The 16323-nt window shown below is 39.3% G+C and overlaps 1 protein-coding gene across 1 annotated transcript; it reads right to left on the bottom strand.

Moving 5' to 3' along the window:
* Nucleotides 1-4087: 4087 nt before the first annotated feature.
* Nucleotides 4088-14825, bottom strand: LOC148869117 (uncharacterized). Its single transcript, XM_088972089.1, has 3 exons — nucleotides 14334-14825; nucleotides 6007-6313; nucleotides 4088-5135 (listed from the first exon to the last, which is right to left on the bottom strand). Exons 1-3 carry the CDS (start codon nucleotides 14500-14502, stop codon nucleotides 4514-4516), a joined length of 1098 nt encoding a protein of 365 aa, XP_088828215.1. The 5' UTR covers nucleotides 14503-14825; the 3' UTR covers nucleotides 4088-4513.
* Between the last annotated feature and the right edge of the window lie 1498 nt (nucleotides 14826-16323).

Genomic DNA, 16323 nt, shown 5'->3' with positions numbered 1-16323 from the left:
TCATTCCAAAGCCAATGCCATTTTGATATAAGAAATCTTATTTTTAACAAAGCCAAAGACAATGCAGATTTCCGGGGGGGAGAAAGAGAGAGAGAGAGAGAGAGAGAGAGAGATAGGTGCAAATAGAGTCGAAGGCGATGAAGATTTATGAGATAGAGAGAGAGAGAGAGAGAGAGAAACACTCTAGCTACTACAACTATTGAAGCCAAGCGGAGCCCTGTTTTACTCAAGGGGGAGAGAGGTTGGATGTGGAGGGGTCTGCCGCTATTGCAATGTGATGAAACAGGGGCAAGAGAGAGAGAGAAAGAAGGGAATGAGGGGAGAGAGAAACACAGAGGGAGGGAGAGAGGTTGGATGTTGCAGTAGCGGTGATGAAACAGGGGCGAGAGAGAGAGAGAGAGAAGGGGACGGTGGAGAGTGATAGTTGTAGAGAAGTTTGAACTCATGGCTTCATCCTTGATTTCTTTAGCGTTTCTGACGACCCATTGCCAATGCAACAGGGTTTATGACGATGAAAAACAAAGGGAAAAGGGACCAGGGTTTCCTCCCCTACCTTCAACTCTGTTTTTGGATCTACCAAAATCACCACTACTGCTACAATGGCGATGAACAATAAGGGTATTTTAGGAATTGTAAAATAATTACCACTCACGTGATGTCACGGTAATACCCATCTCTAAACTGGGTAAGTAACTTTCCCACTCGAGGGGGAAGTTACCAACACTTGAATAAGACAAAATTGTCCATTTTTATGACTAAAATGGTCATTATCTTATTTATATGGGAAATATAAAAGCATGGGTAATTAGCTTATTGAAAAATGAGCTAAGCCAAAGTATATTTTCATGACCAACAAGATTTACTTACCATCATATCCAACTAATCAAAACTTTTTGTTGCACGGTGTGGTAGGTGTACCATAGATTTTGCCAAAACGAGTGGTAAAAGTCTAAATATTGACACAAGTGAAAAAACAAATAAGGGCATGATCCAAATTAAACTCACTTGAAGGAACCTAAGAGTATAAAAGGCAGATCGAAAGAGGTAGGGACAAGCCAAAACAACTGAAAATAGTAAGAAATTACCTAAGAGCTTATAACTTAACAATGAAAATGGCATTGAACAGAACAAAATGGTGATAAAGTATTCGTATAGCTGATCCCATATAATTGGGACAAGATGATGATGATAATGATGAAATATAATAGATCAATTTGGAATCAACCTGTCAAACTGGTTTTAAATTTGAGTATGGACAAAAAAAAATGCAAATTGTAACCCTACAAAATATCTTTTACATAAAGTTATTATAGATAAACCAACTGTTATATACACACATAAGCAAAAGTACACATGAACCCACTATTATAAAGCAAAATGCACAATGGGTCCAATTTTAAATAATATATTATACATATGCACATCAATGATAAATCATTTGCAAACTAGCATAGATAAACATTATAAATTTGTCTCTATTACATAATGCCATACTTGCCTTGGTTCTTTTATTTTCCTCACATCCACACCATCATTGCTTTGGTCCATTTATTTCCCTCTTCAATATATTATCTCTTCTAGTGGGTATTTGGTGTCGTGGTGTTTCTTGTGTGTCTGCTGTGACTTCGTTTCAATGGCACATTAGCACTACATAGGATATTACGTCTAAATCAAAATGTTCTGTATTTTTTTTTTAATCTCAAGTTGTGTAAAATTTAATTTTAGGTCTCATTCGCTTTTCGGTAAGTTATACCTGGGTAAATGTAGTTACTTTACCCGGGTAAGTGCATTTACCCATTTTTTTTAATTGTCAAGTAAATAAGGCAATGACCATTTTAGCCATAAAAATCCATTATTAAAAAGGGCATTTTTTATCCCATTCAAGTGTTGGCAACTTTTCCCATAGGTGGGAAAGTTATTTACCCACCTAGGAGACGGATACCCAAGAAAATAAACTTTCCCTACTCCCCACATAAATCTGAAAAAAAAAAAAAAAACATGGGATTCTTGGTCAATGGAAACCAAAATCCTATTGACCAGCTTCCCTCCTCTCAAAATCTGAAAAAAAGAACATGTTTCCTTTAAATTCACTTTTGATGTTTCCCTTTGTGTTTTAGTTTCCTCTAGTGCAAGGTTCAAAGTGTTGATACATATCTACCTGTATCAACCAATACATATTGTATCGGAGCCTTCCTGATATGCCCCTACAGGGGGTGTTTCAGATCAACAAGTGGTTCAGGGGGTAGACTGACATTTATGAACCAAATTTGAAAAAAAAAAGACAAAAAACGAAAAACAAAAAAAAATACCGATATAGGCCAATATGATACGCCCTACCGACGTATCACCCTGTATACTTTGAACCTTGCCCTAGTGGCACTTATATGCAATAAAACGAAATAAATGATTGTTGTATTGCACTTCGTGCCAATAATGTTTTTCTCAATTTCCAATGCAAAATGCAATGGACACATAACACCATGATTACCAAACATCAACCATTTTGTACGTATAAATGCATGTGACACTCAACCAATAGTTTGTAATAAGATGTCAAACTTGAGCCGTAGCATTAGCCATTACGGGGGCGTTCTTTTTTTGGATTTTGAGAGGGGGGAAAATTGGTCAATGGGATTTTGGTTCCCATTGACCAAGAAGCCCATATTCTTTTTTCAGATTTATGTGAGGATTAGGGAAAGTTTAATTTCCCGGGTAAGTGATACCCATATCCTAGGTGGGTAATTAACTTTCCCACATAGGGGGAAAGTTGCTAGAAAGGTTCAAAATATCAATACGCTCGATACACCGGTATGGGCGTATCGGGCAAATCGATACTATTTTTTTTTCTAAAACCGGTTCAGGGGGTCGGTTTAAGGCTCCTCCATCCCCTGAACCAGTCAGACCCCCGATACACCTACTATAGGGGTGTATCAGAGGGGTCTCAGAATGATACATATCAGCCAATATGAGCCAATACGTGTTGATACTTTGAACCTTGGCTACCGGCACTTGACTGAGACAAGAATGACCCTTTTAATAATGAACTTTTATGGTTAAAATGGTCGTTGTCTAATTTACTTGGGAAATAAAAGAACATGGGTATGCACTTATCTAGGTAAGTGTTTCCCAAGAAAAACTTACCTAGGTAATTGCATTTACATGGGTAAGTAACTTACTGAAAAATGAACAGGGCCTAGGTGTGAACACCATGTCTCTATGGGCTTAGGTTCATTTGTAGGGGCTAACCAAATTATGAGCCTTTTTTTGGCAAATCAATATGACCTTTTGGTTTTCAGAAAGCTGAAAACTGAAACCAATCAGTTAATTGATTGATTGGTTTGGTTATTTAATTTTTCAGTTTTTTGAATTTATAATATATATTATAAATAAATACATAATTATATAATATAAATACTAAAAAATATAATATATTTCTAATATAAATATATGTAACATACTATCATTATATATATATATAAAAGTCACTTCGGCTAACAACCAGTTTTTCATATTGGTTAATCAAAACAAAACCAATACCTTTGGTTTTTTCGATTTGGTTTGGTTTTTGATAAACAACCCTATTTAGAGGTGTAACATGGTTTGTGTTAAATTGGCACGGCTCATGAAGGTTAGGGTGGGGCCTAACACGAGACCGAGCAATTGAAACCAATCGATTAACCATTTGATTAATTGATTGGTTCAGTTCTTTGATTTTTCAGTTTTTTCTTTTGATCAGTCCGATTAATTGATTAACTGACCAATCGATTAATTGATCAGTCCGACTAACCCCATTAACCACTAATTTTTCATTTTGGTTAACCAAAACCAAATCGATTCCTTATCTGCTCCTTACAGAGCGCACCTCACAGCCCCATCCGGGGCTGTGAGGAGCAGATCCAGACTCGATTTTCAATTTTTCGTTTTTGATGAACACCCCTGTTTAGAGGTGTAATGTTGGTTGTATCGAGCTGGCACAGCCCGTGAAGGATCTGTGATACCGGTTGGTGGTTATACATTTATTTTTCTGCTATCATAGTCGAACCCATTTAATTATACCAGTTGGGTTAAATCGGATCAAGATAACCCATATTCAATCCAGTTATAAATGGATCAACTCCGGTTCACTCTTAACCAGTAAACCAGATTGGATTTCAAGTATGAATTTGGATAAGCTGATACTGTTTGCTGTAGCACCATCCATAGAGTCCAAAATCCAAACCACATTGTGTACAGTCCGGTTAAGGTGGCGTTAAATTGGCGCTGGTAATAGCTGATCCTTGATAGGAGAACACTAACGTGTATAGGAGAGAGGGAAAACAGAGGATTCCACTCGACAGATGCAGTATTGCAGTTAATCCTCAACCATTGAATTAAAGAAGAATCGTGTTCCACTCAAAAAGCAGAGAGGCTGTGAAGACTACAGGGAACTGACTGAAGATAGACTGAGTGATTGTTGATCAAAACTATTCCTCACCTTCCAATCTAGAGTCATCCGCTTGATTGCTGTGCCGAACTAGTATGCATCACCCAGCCGCTCTCTCAACGTACTGCACCGATCATCTTGCCCCCTACGCACGTAACCATCTCGGCGATAATCCTTGGGCGGTTGGGGACCTCTCATCGGGGATCTGCTTCTGTCCCTCAAATCACTTCTCCACCGGCCCTGATAAGGAGCTGCGGGCGGTGGCAGTGGCGGAGATAGTGGGCGCCGCTCATTCCTCTCGCCGTATCCTCCCCTGTTACGAAAGGAGTCCCTCCCACGGTCTCTGTCATCAAGCCAGTCAGGAGGCACTAGCCTATCAAACCTGTTTATTCTCCTGTAGTCTTCCTCTTCACGATAATACGGTCTCTCTCTCAGCATGCTGCGATCTGGAAACCTCCCTTCATGCTCGACGTAGGGTGGGCCGGCTCCAAACATCCGAGGGCCATCTCTCCCCCAGCTGCGAGGTGGAGACCTATAGCCACTCGTGCCTCTTCCAGGAGAGCGATCCATTGGTGGACCAGAAAAGCGTGGTGGGGGAGCATTCAGTGGCGGTGGGCCTGGATAGCTCCTTCGAGGACTATCACCGGGTCCAAAACGAAGCCTGTTGCAGTTGTTACAATATTCCCGTCGTGCAAAGTTCAGGTTTCCGCATCTGAAGCATGGTGCCAATAAACCAGATAAAAAGAGGAATCACCATACCAAATAAAAGGTTGAATGGACCCATTACTGAACAATGGAAACGTTCTTACTGAATAAATAAAATTGTAAATCACCATACCTAAATGACTCCAGATCTCCTGCCCACGTCTACCCCCCCCCCCTCCCCCCTTGAGTTAGGAACATCTCCCCCTGCATAATACTATGCAGAGGATGAGATGATGTTCTCCATGTGTGGCTGCGATTATCGTGGGCAGGAGATCTGGACTCATATAGAATAGGCACGAATGCTGTTATACATGTCTCCAGCAAAGTGAAGGCAAACAAATGTGACAACCAGTTTTGCCACGTTTCCCTATTTCTCATTCTTGCCTGTCTAATAAAAGTTTCCAATCAAAGAAAACTCAAGAGCTATTTCTTGAATCCAGTAACTGTAAAACACAGTAGGTATGGGGCTGACCTGGAAAGATACCATATAATGGCAAATCCAAAATAACACATGCAAATGGATGATCTGGATTTGCCTATTCATTGATCCACATGGACAGGGAGAAAACTTAGCAGCATAAGTTTCAAAATTCACTGTGATCAAATTATTTTTTAATCAATTATGATTAAAAGATGGTCATTGGGGTGGAGCTAACCGTTAAACCTCCAGATCCCCTCTTAAAAAGTTGATGACAATAATGATGATGATAGCAAGAATAACAATTAACTCAAGAAGTAATAGTAAAAATTTTGTGGCAGTAATTATCAAAAACAAAAATTGTGGCAGTAATTATCAAAAAAATAAAATTGTGGCAGTAATTATCAAAAAAAAAAAAATCGTGGCAGTAAGGAACCATCAGATTAAGCCAGGGACTTACGAGGGCTCTGGACAAATCCAATCTCCTTCTCTGGGAGACACATTTGGATTATTTCTGATAGCGCTTTCACCTCTGAACGGCCCAGGACCATATCCAGGCCCATCAAAATCTCTCCCTGATGATCTACCTCCGCCACTTCCTATTCCAAGGCCATATGGAGGTGAAGAATCTCGAAATCTACCAGGACCCCTCCCACCCCTAAATCCACGACCTCGTGAGCCTCCCAAATGATCAAAATCATAGTAGTAATGACGATCCATCTTTCTATAGCGCATAGGAGAGCTGGAACCTGCATGCATGCCATATCCTGAAAAGGGGACCAGTGAAATCCAATATAAGTGCCGCTCCGATCAAAAGACTGCGGAAGCAACATTTCATTAGATCTGAGTCATGACTAAACAAGTTGGGAAAGCAACAGCTACCATCATTAATAGCATCTCCCTCCATACAGGTCATGACTAATAGAACAAGAAGAAGCTATTAGTGCTGTAGATTGAAGCAAGCTCAAAATATATCTGATATTGTCATCGACTTCAAAATCAACTTGCCAATGTTAAGAACAAACTTAAGTACTTAACTGAAGTCATAATTCAAAGTGCACCATAATGACCAGTATTGACCATGGAAAATAGCATACCATAATCCCCAATTACAAAATAACCAGTTTGCCTAGGTCAAAAAGCTGTATCCATCTATTGATGTAGACTAGTTACATGATTACAGAATTTTAGGCCCTTTTGTATCTCCAAATATCAAGGCAACATCATGAATCTTGAGCAACTTATACTTAACCATTTCCCTTGGTCTTGGATCAGAAACCACATCTCATCCAAATCCACCAATAGCAATGAAATAGGAACATTAAACAACTAAAATCAACATAAACCAATATCAAAAACAATGATCCCTGCAGTAGTTTGTAGATCCCATTTGCCAAAAATGCCTGCTGGCAAGGGAAGCAAAAACAGAGAAAACCCAAATGAGAATAAAGTGTTAAAATGGCAAGCATATACTGAAGATGGCCAAGTTGATCCAAAAACATCAACTTAGCCAACTCTTTTCAGAATCCATCACACTGTTGTCAGAAGTTCACTTGCAACCCAAAAGTAAACCACTAATAGGGATTTTAAAAGATTTCATTCCAGGACTTGTAGTATACCAGTCATTTTAAGAAGAATAGTTCATAGTATAATATTTCACACATAATAACTGTCTTGCCTCTACGGATGCCTCTGGACTAAGAAACAAGCATGCAGGTATGAATGATTTCAAGTAATGTAACTCCATCAGTTATTCCATTTTCTTTTTCTGTGATAGAATATCCACCCTTTATCAAATACAAACTAGTATCCACCACAGCTTTCTGAGCAATTCAACCAATCATAAATTTAAGTCATAGAAGCTGAAGGATAATGGGTAATAGAAGTTACAGATGCCCCTGCTTATCCACCTTCTCTGCCAACTCAAAAAAAAAACGTAGTATTAACTTCTAGTAGACCATCCAGATAAAATAGACCCTAAAGATTTAACCAAACTGCTAAGCATCAAAATGTTGAGACACAAATAAAGGGAATACAAGTGTACAAGAAAAGGCCACGCCAGCCTTTAAAGAATGTAACTAACAGCCAACCACTAGAACAGATTAACAAACAAACTGGACAAGTGGAGAGGTGGGTATAACAGAATTGTAACAGCAGTATATAAATAAGGAAAGGAAGCTAGGAGGGGATTATCGATTTGGGAATACAATCTCTTCTCTCTCTCTCTCTCTCTCTCTCTCTCTCTCTCTCTCTCTCTCTCTCTCTCTCTGAAAGAGTCCCTGAGTTAGGCAGTTCTTAACAAGTTGGTATCAGAGCCAAGATGCCAAGCACAAGGTCATCAGCAATGGAGGACAGAGTCGACAACATGGAAGAAGAAATGCAAAGAATATTGGCTGGCATCAAAGAAATCAAAGAAAGCTTTGCATCCTTGCTTGAACGACTGGCACAGGCACCACCTGCGCCGAATCAGGAAGAGCGCAGTGACACCAGTCATCGAAGCGGATCAAGAACAACAAGAATCGAGTTTCCCATCTTCACAGGGGGAGATCCCACATCATGGCTTCTACGAACAAAAAAATACTTCGATTACCACGACACACAAGGACTTGATCGTGTTCCATTAGCTTCTGCACACCTGGAAGGAGAGGCTCGTCTGGTACCAGTGGTACCGGCGACGGCACCCAAGAGCCACATGGGCAGACTTAACCAAGATGAAAGCCTCGCTAAGCTACGACAGACCGGCTCCGTCCAAGATTATCAGATGGCATTCGAAAGATTAGCTGTGCACATGCAAGGCTGGCCAGAAAATGCGCTTGTCGGCAGTTTTGTTGGTGGACTCAAGGAAGAATTGCGGCTGGAGGTAAAAGCCATGCAGCCAACCACCGTTCTTGAAACAGCAGCATTAGCTAGACTACATGAAGACAAACTGAATCGGGCAAGAAGGATTAATCGACCCTTGGGAGCTACGATCAAACCAGGTATACTGAACCCAGAACTAGGTATCTTGGGTAAACCGGAGCCCAGATCAGGAGTAGGAATCATAGGCAAGGACACCAACTCTGGCTCAGGCCCTGACTCAGCCAAGAGGTTAACCTGGGCTGAGATGCAAGCCCAATGGAAAAAGGGCCTTTGCTATGCATGTGGAGACAAATTCGGGCCGGGCCATTGCTATAAGATCCCTCAAGTTTTCTTCCTTCAACCTGAAACAGAATATGTCAAGCAATCAACAGACATTGAAGAGCCAATGGACAACCAAGAATGGGGGCAATGGACAAAGGAATACCCAGAAGTATCCCTGCAAGCCTTGACCGGTCTTGCTTCTTCTCAAACTATGAGAGTAATCGAATTGGTACAAGGGCGCCATGTGTCGATTCTGATACACAGTGGCAGCACTCTCAATTTCATTACTCAAACATTGGTCAGACAACTAGGGATTCTGGTCCAACCATGTACAGCCTTCTGGGTGCACGTAGCTAATGGGAGCAACCTGGTGTGCGACAGTACGTGCACAGAATTAAAGATGAAGATACAAGGACATGAGTTCGAGGTAGATCCGCACCCCCTGGAAATCAGTGGAGCAGATGTAGTTCTCGGAGTCCAATGGTTAAGGCAACTAGGGCCAGTGATATGTGATTGGGCCCGTCTCACCATGGATTTTCAAGTGGGCAGCTCTCAGGTGCATATTCAAGGGCAGCTATCCAAGGGTCCAGGACCCATTAGTCTCGCCTCCCTAAGGAAACAGGCAGCAGACCCAGCCCACATCATATTAATGAAGATAGACTCCCACAGGAACGGCCCCATCCTAGCCCAAGGAAGCAGATCCGAAGAAGGCCGCACACAACTATAGCAACTACTTCAGAAGTTCTCAGTGATCTTCCAAGAACCTAAGGACCAGATTTCGAGTGGATACGCAAAGGGAATCACATCAAACCAGAGGCATTGGTGGTATGGTCAGGTCTCCCAATTGATGATGCAACTTGGGAACCTTACTTGGATTTACAGAATAGATTTCCACATCTTGACCTTGAGGGCAAGGTCACTTTCAAGGGAAGAGGGACTGTTGAGACACAAATAAAGGGAATACAAGTGTACAAGAAAAGGCCACGCTAGCCTTTAAAGAATGTAACTAACAGCCAACCACTAGAACAAACTAACTAGCAAACTGAACAAGTGGAGAGGCTGGTATAACAGAATTGTAACAGCAATATATAAATAAGTAAAGGAAGCTAGGAGGGGATTATCGATTTGGGAATACAATCTCTCTCTCTCTCTCTCTCTCTCTCTCTCTCTCTCTCTCATTCAGGAGGCAGGCTCCCTCGAAAGAATCCCTGAGTTAGGCAGTTCCTAACACAAAAACAACCACAACTTTATAAAATAACCATAAGAACCTCAAGGTTTTATATGGAATGTACTACAAGGTTTTCCAAGATTTGAAGGAATTCTAAGTATCACCAACTGACTCCAACCAGCACTCAAGTAGCCAACTTCCCTGAAAAAACGATTCCATTCACACTCTATGACATTGCTAAAATTTCAATCTTATTGAACTGAATTTGACATCTGCCAATCCTATTATTAGTTAATATAAGCAGCATACAAATACCACCTATTTTCTTGTTAACAACCATTTTACAATGGCATGAAGGAATTCCAAGACTTCCCAAAACTTAGTCATGAGAACACCCTAAAATCTTAAAAGCAGCATCATATACATCATGCATCTTGCACTGCACATTAAAAACTGAGCTTAGATTTGAAGCCTGTACCACATATCCAAAGCATTCCAAACTAAAACCCTGCCTATAGCTTAAAGCCTTGAACACCACAATTGGAGTCAGGCAGTTACAGACTGCAGCATCCCTCAAACTAACACATATGACATGCATATCCATCGCATGTAAATACCCTGCAGTATATTTATCCTCAACAATGCAAACATATTTAACCAGAGCCAGATTCCCAGCCCCATGTCCAACCCAAAAATTCTTTGCTCAATACCAACTACCTTATGCACCAAGCAATTTTGAAAACTGTAACAAAGAACAAAAAAAATCATTCTTAGTTTGATTAATACCCCCATAATAAGCAATAGCTGACTCATATACTTGGTATACAAAGAATACCAAAAAGGTTGATGTGCAATAGGTACAATCTAATACACCGGCATAAATTCATCATTATAAAAAACTATAGCAAAACGGTATGTCTTCAAGAAGAATTTTTATCATACTCTATCATGTAACATATTGTTGAAAAGAAACATAAAGCATGATATAAAAAAGGCAAGATGAGAAAAAAATATCAGAAGGAAATGGCATTTTCCTTGTTAACAGTTTAAGTGTTACAGGTTCTGGGTAACACCCATCCACTTCTTATTCTCTTAATGAACAAGGACCTTGCTGATGCATTGAGCATTGCCTGGGAAAGAGGTTGAGGCAATGGGAGCAGATCTTCCTGAGTATTGAGTAGTGGTTTATCAGTGTTTTCTGACTGGAGTAATTGGTTACCTGTGTAGTGTGTACCTGTGTACCTTTGTACCTTTGTCAACCAGCTTCTTATAAGGTTTTCTTTATTTGGTCCAACAGCCCTTGCACATTTCAGCCTGAACACTGTATTCTACTTACCTTTCACACCTTAACAAGTTTTCTTTATAAAAAGGAAAGAAAAAAAAAGTCGCTGGGTCAAGACCATGGAAGAATTTTTCATGGACACCCCCACCAAGAATAGGATAAAAATGAATTCTAATCAGCTCTAGTTTTGAAATTTTAGGTGAATCAAGTATTGGTAGCATATTCAGAGGCCACAGGAGACACCTCAATTTCATTTTCAGGTAATCATTAGTTAGCAAAAAGGATAAATAGAAAAACCATTGCATTTAAAGACAAAGTCAGGGAAGAAATGCAGAGATCTAGTACCATAGAAGCAGGTTTTTCTTGGATCTCCCAGTTTGCAAACTCCCTTGTAGATTCATTAGCTTGTGGGGAAGTAAAAAGACAAACTAGTTTCCGCAGGGGAGTAGCCTTTTAGGTTAAAAGAAGTGTTTTTCTGGTATAAATACATTTTATCTCTAACCGTATGTGTGGTAACAGGTAAGCCTGAAGAATCAATCGTTTTTCACTAAAGAGAGCACAGAGCAGTAATAGGCTGGCTCCAATGTAAAGAATTGAGATAAAAGGCAGCCTCGTTTTTCAGTTCACTTTGCCTAGGAATAGGGAAAAGGTCGTATGAAAATGCATAAGGGCAGCAGTATTATGGCAGATCCAGGAAGAGAGGACTAAACAGAATATTCAAAAAGCATAAAAGATCAATCGAAGGCATTGTCCAGAGTGTCCAAAGTTAGAGCTACACATTGGATAAAAAAAGTGGAGTAATTGTCCCTTTTCTCCACTGCCAACCATCTTAGAGACTGGCAGTACATTGCCCATTCATCATCTACGCGAACTAAGACTGTAATGCAATGGAGCCCTCTTCCAAACCATATAAAACTGAACTTTGACGATGCAGCTAAGGCAACCCACTTGCTTCAGGAGCAGGTGGCACGCTAAGAAACTCCCAAGGGGTCATTGTAGGGATATACTTTGGCCTGCTAGGTGTAGGACATTCAACAAGAGCAGACATCCCAGCTATTCCGTGGGGAAACAGTTTGAGTAAGTCTCCAAAATCCAAATCAGAAATTCAATAGTGGAGGGGGATTAAACTGGTTGTGAGATGGTTAAAAAAGATCAACAAATGCACATTGCATTGTTGAAATATGATTAGGGAAATAAGGCAGATAGAAAAAAGATATAGTGATCACTTGCACATGGACTACAAGATCAGCTAATGGACTAGATGATTATTAACTAAACAAGGGGCAATGAGGGAGCAATTTTTTGGGGACAGTTGTAAGCAATATATTATTATTTGGGATAGGTAGCAATGATCATTCTTTGTACCACAATCGATAAACTTTACTGTTATAATCAGAAAAAAAAAGGATACGAAGTATAAACACATACTATAATGTACCCTTATATTCCCTCAAATTAACAATAAAACAATTATCAGTTAACAATCAAAAAAAGCAAAGTGGCAAGCATCTTAGCTTAACATAAACAAGATCCAAACTTCTAAGTGAAACCTGTTGCCTCGAAATAAGCCATCTTGGACCATATTGACATATGTCACCCAAATACAGAAAGGGCACGGCTGGATATGGTATCAGATACAAAACTTACACTAAAAATTGAATTATCTGACATGATACCATATGCCACCCTTGTATAGGTGACGTATACAAAGCAGCCAGCCATAATCTAAAAAGTCAGAAGAATTCCCGATATTATTTATTTTTTTATATTGTAATGCTTCTTGAAAAGTTTGATTCCCCTTTATGTCAGATTATTTGGGTTAAGATTATATAACATCCAAAAATCTATATGAGGATATCTTCTGTTCTGCATTGCATTTTTCACTTGCATTCGCTGACCTGTAATTTGGAAATTGAAATCTTCCGTTCCATTGGATCCGAACTGAGAGCAGAAACAGCTCATTTTTATTGCATCAGGCATCTTTGATTTTCATCATAAAATGACATCCTTTCATATAGTTTCCGGCTGCAATTATTTGGCCGTTGAACGTGGAAGCGAAAGAAGTAGCCCTATGATGCAAACAAATATGTAGCTGACACAACAGATAGGAAGATCTCCACGGGAATTTGTCATTCTAGGGTCAGAAAAAAGTCTGCATGACCCATGAAATGAAAATTTTGAGAGGTCTTTTTTAAAGACGAATCATCAATTCCTAGTCTCTGTATTCGTATAAAACCATACAACCCAATCTTTTTAATTTAGCCAAACCACTGCAATGCTTTTATCTTCCTCAAGGTTCAGTAAATCAGTACTGTTTCAGTTTAAACGGTTTCAATTGTTATACCTTTCATACTGGTTTAATTGTATAGTGTTATATATCCCCTTCCTATAAGTCTAATTTTTCCCAAAAGACCATTGTAAATGGCTAGGACGTTAGAAAAACATCGGGAAGTGCAACCACATGGTTACTAGACATAATGGTCAAATTTATAAGTAGTTTTAATCTGTTCCATGAATATGAAAGAACCTAAGTTCTCTAACCTTCAAGAATCCCATGATCACTGAAACTTCAACAAGGATCATGAAACCATCACTCTTGAAATCAAGGGGAGAAATTGTACACTTAGAAGGGAGGAAAAATAAAGCGGCCGCTCTCGGGCTCAAACGCGGATTCTCACACTTGTTAGAATGAAGTTAAAATAATGCCATATTATATAAACCAGTAACAGCCTAGCAATTCTTAATGCCCCTCAATTAGGAAATGCAAATGAACGATCAGGCGACTCTGATATGATATTCTGCAAACTCAGCAACCAACAGTTTGCGGCTCTATTTGCAAATGCAAAACTATCTGCCATTATACATATTATCATGAATTCGTAACTCGACCAATAAACTGCAACCAAACACTATTTGAAACTCGGCAAATATGATGGTGCCCTTGAGCGCAGTAACAATGTTTTTAAATGGAGAAAACTCATTAACTAACATGTCTATGTGTTGTCTTACCGCATGTTAATCCCCATATCAATAACCTCGCACATCTCTAGAGTTGTGCAAACCAACAATGAAGAAATCATATCATACCAAATATAAAAATGGTAAGATGACAAATTTATCGATTGTTTCTAAGGTTTCAAAGTACAGAACGAGCCCTAGCGCTGTATTAAAAGTTCAACAGATGCAGGACGAGGAGAATAAGCTTCGGATACGAGACCTGAGTTTTCATGAAATCGATCAGAACGAGAATAAGGTGGATCTCGACGGACTTCTTCGGGCTCATAATCGCTATCTCCGTCGCTTTCAGTAGGTCGTACAACGAGGCTACTCAAGTAAGGCCGATGTGTCGTCGTTGCCGTCGACTGATCCTTCTCTCGCGAATTCATCCTTCCCTCTCTCCGTTGTTCAGCCTTGTCTTGTGGTGAAAATGAAATAGGAGATGAAGCAAATCCCAAGTGGTTCGGCTCTAGCTTGGCTCGAATCGCTTATCTTTTTGTCAGCTCGATGACAGGCTGACATTTGCATTTCACGAGTTCTGATCTGCTGTTACCAAATGATGTGAGCCAACGCTGTAGTATCTATTGGCATAGCTCACTTGACGCTGACGGCCTGAGATTTGCATTTTACGAGTTCTGATCTGACTGCCGTGAGACAATGCTGTATTATCAATCGGCATTGCTTAGCTGTACCCTAATATGGCTTCAGCCCCAAATTCCGTAAGTAGGCAGATACAGCGTTTGTTTACAACAGATCGCCATCTAGTCATTATTGACACGTGTTAAAAATAATTGCCAGGTGGTCAATGTCACGAAATATGGACCGTTCGGTACGCGCTTAACTTCTGTTGCTTCCGGTGAAACCCCAACAAATAATATTTAAACAAAAATTAAAAAACAAGGGTTATGAGTGATTGGGGTTCAAATATTTACAAATTTGATTTAAGCACTAACTTCATAAGGGCAATCAAGGTTAGTTCTTTGAGTTTATCTGGGTAAGCCCTCAAACCCTGGAGTTGACCTAAATAGGATCGGTTCAATGAATTTGGTACTGGATCTACCTAATAACAGATGGATTGGTTCAAAGCCCATTCTATTCAATTCCACATCTACCTAATAACAGATGGAAGAGGATTGGTTCAAGGCCCATTCTATTCAATTCCAGATTAAACCAACGCTTTTGCTCACCCCTAGAGACCATGAAGGAAGTAAGGGGTGGAGACAAGTCAAGTGCACCTGATGTACATTGTCCTTATCAGGGAGAATATAAGATTGATTAAGGCTGTATTCGAAAATGTTGCAAATAAGTGTGAATACAGATATGTTGAGTGTAAGATGGTTCATATAAATTATAAAATTGGATTAGTTTTGGATTGATAAATTTATCTTTCTACCAAATAGATTTTTATCTGTAATGGATACAAAAATGAATTTCAATAAATCATATATTTTTTTATCAAAGCCCCACTTATATGAAAGATTACTTCTTTTTTTATTGATGTACTTTTACATCTTATTATCAATGTAAATATGCATTGATCTGTCATTTGTCAATGCATAAATGTAATATTGCCAAATACAAGTAAAAGTGAATCAGAATGCAAATTTACCCTAAACCGGGATTTGTACTCCATTTACATCGTTTCCAAACGTAGCCTAATGGGCTTAATCTCCATTCTTTTTTTTTAGAGAAATGTTGTATTGCAATCTCAACTACTAGATGATTCTAAATATAAATTATATATTATAGTAAATTATAGATAACATATACATTAAAGTATCATCGTACCTTATATAATATAAATATATAACATATTAAAATATTTATATAATATCTATCTATTACTATATAAAGTGAATACTTTTTTTAATTTTATGTAGGTCAAAAGTTCCCTAAAACAACACATAAAAAACACAGAAGAAAAGATTAAAAAAAATAACAATAAAGGCAAACAAAACAGAATCAATTAACTAGGAGAGGAACAGAAATCAGGAGAAACCCATTTGTTGGCCAGCGGGGGGCGGGGCAAGCTTCAACCCAGCACCCAGCTTGGTGCAGGCCTCTTTGTGCGGCAGCATGGGCCACCTGGTTGGCACCTCTTTAAGTCCCTTGCTACAAAAGACAGTCTTGAGCGAGATCACATTTGCACCTCACAAATGCCCTATATGTATATCTCAGCATGTATTATAAATCAAGTTTAAAATATTTTT

The sequence above is a fragment of the Nelumbo lutea genome, chromosome 2 (assembly GCF_056320005.1).
Source record: "Nelumbo lutea isolate HS-2025 chromosome 2, American lotus-T2T, whole genome shotgun sequence".
Classification (NCBI taxonomy): domain Eukaryota; kingdom Viridiplantae; phylum Streptophyta; class Magnoliopsida; order Proteales; family Nelumbonaceae; genus Nelumbo; species Nelumbo lutea.
This window is presented reverse-complemented; position numbering and strand designations above follow the sequence as displayed.

What these genes read in the sequence shown, in the direction of transcription:
- LOC148869117 (XM_088972089.1), bottom strand. Translation starts at nt 14,502, where the DNA reads ATGAATTCGCGAGAGAAGGATCAGTCGACGGCAACGACGACACATCGG. An exon ending in TCGATTTCATGAAAACTCAG is followed by an intron (nt 6,314 to 14,333) that starts GTCTCGTATCCG and finishes TCCCCTTTTCAG; the next exon opens with GATATGGCATGCATGCAGGT. An exon ending in TGGATTTGTCCAGAGCCCTC is followed by an intron (nt 5,136 to 6,006) that starts GTAAGTCCCTGG and finishes ACCATGCTTCAG; the next exon opens with ATGCGGAAACCTGAACTTTG.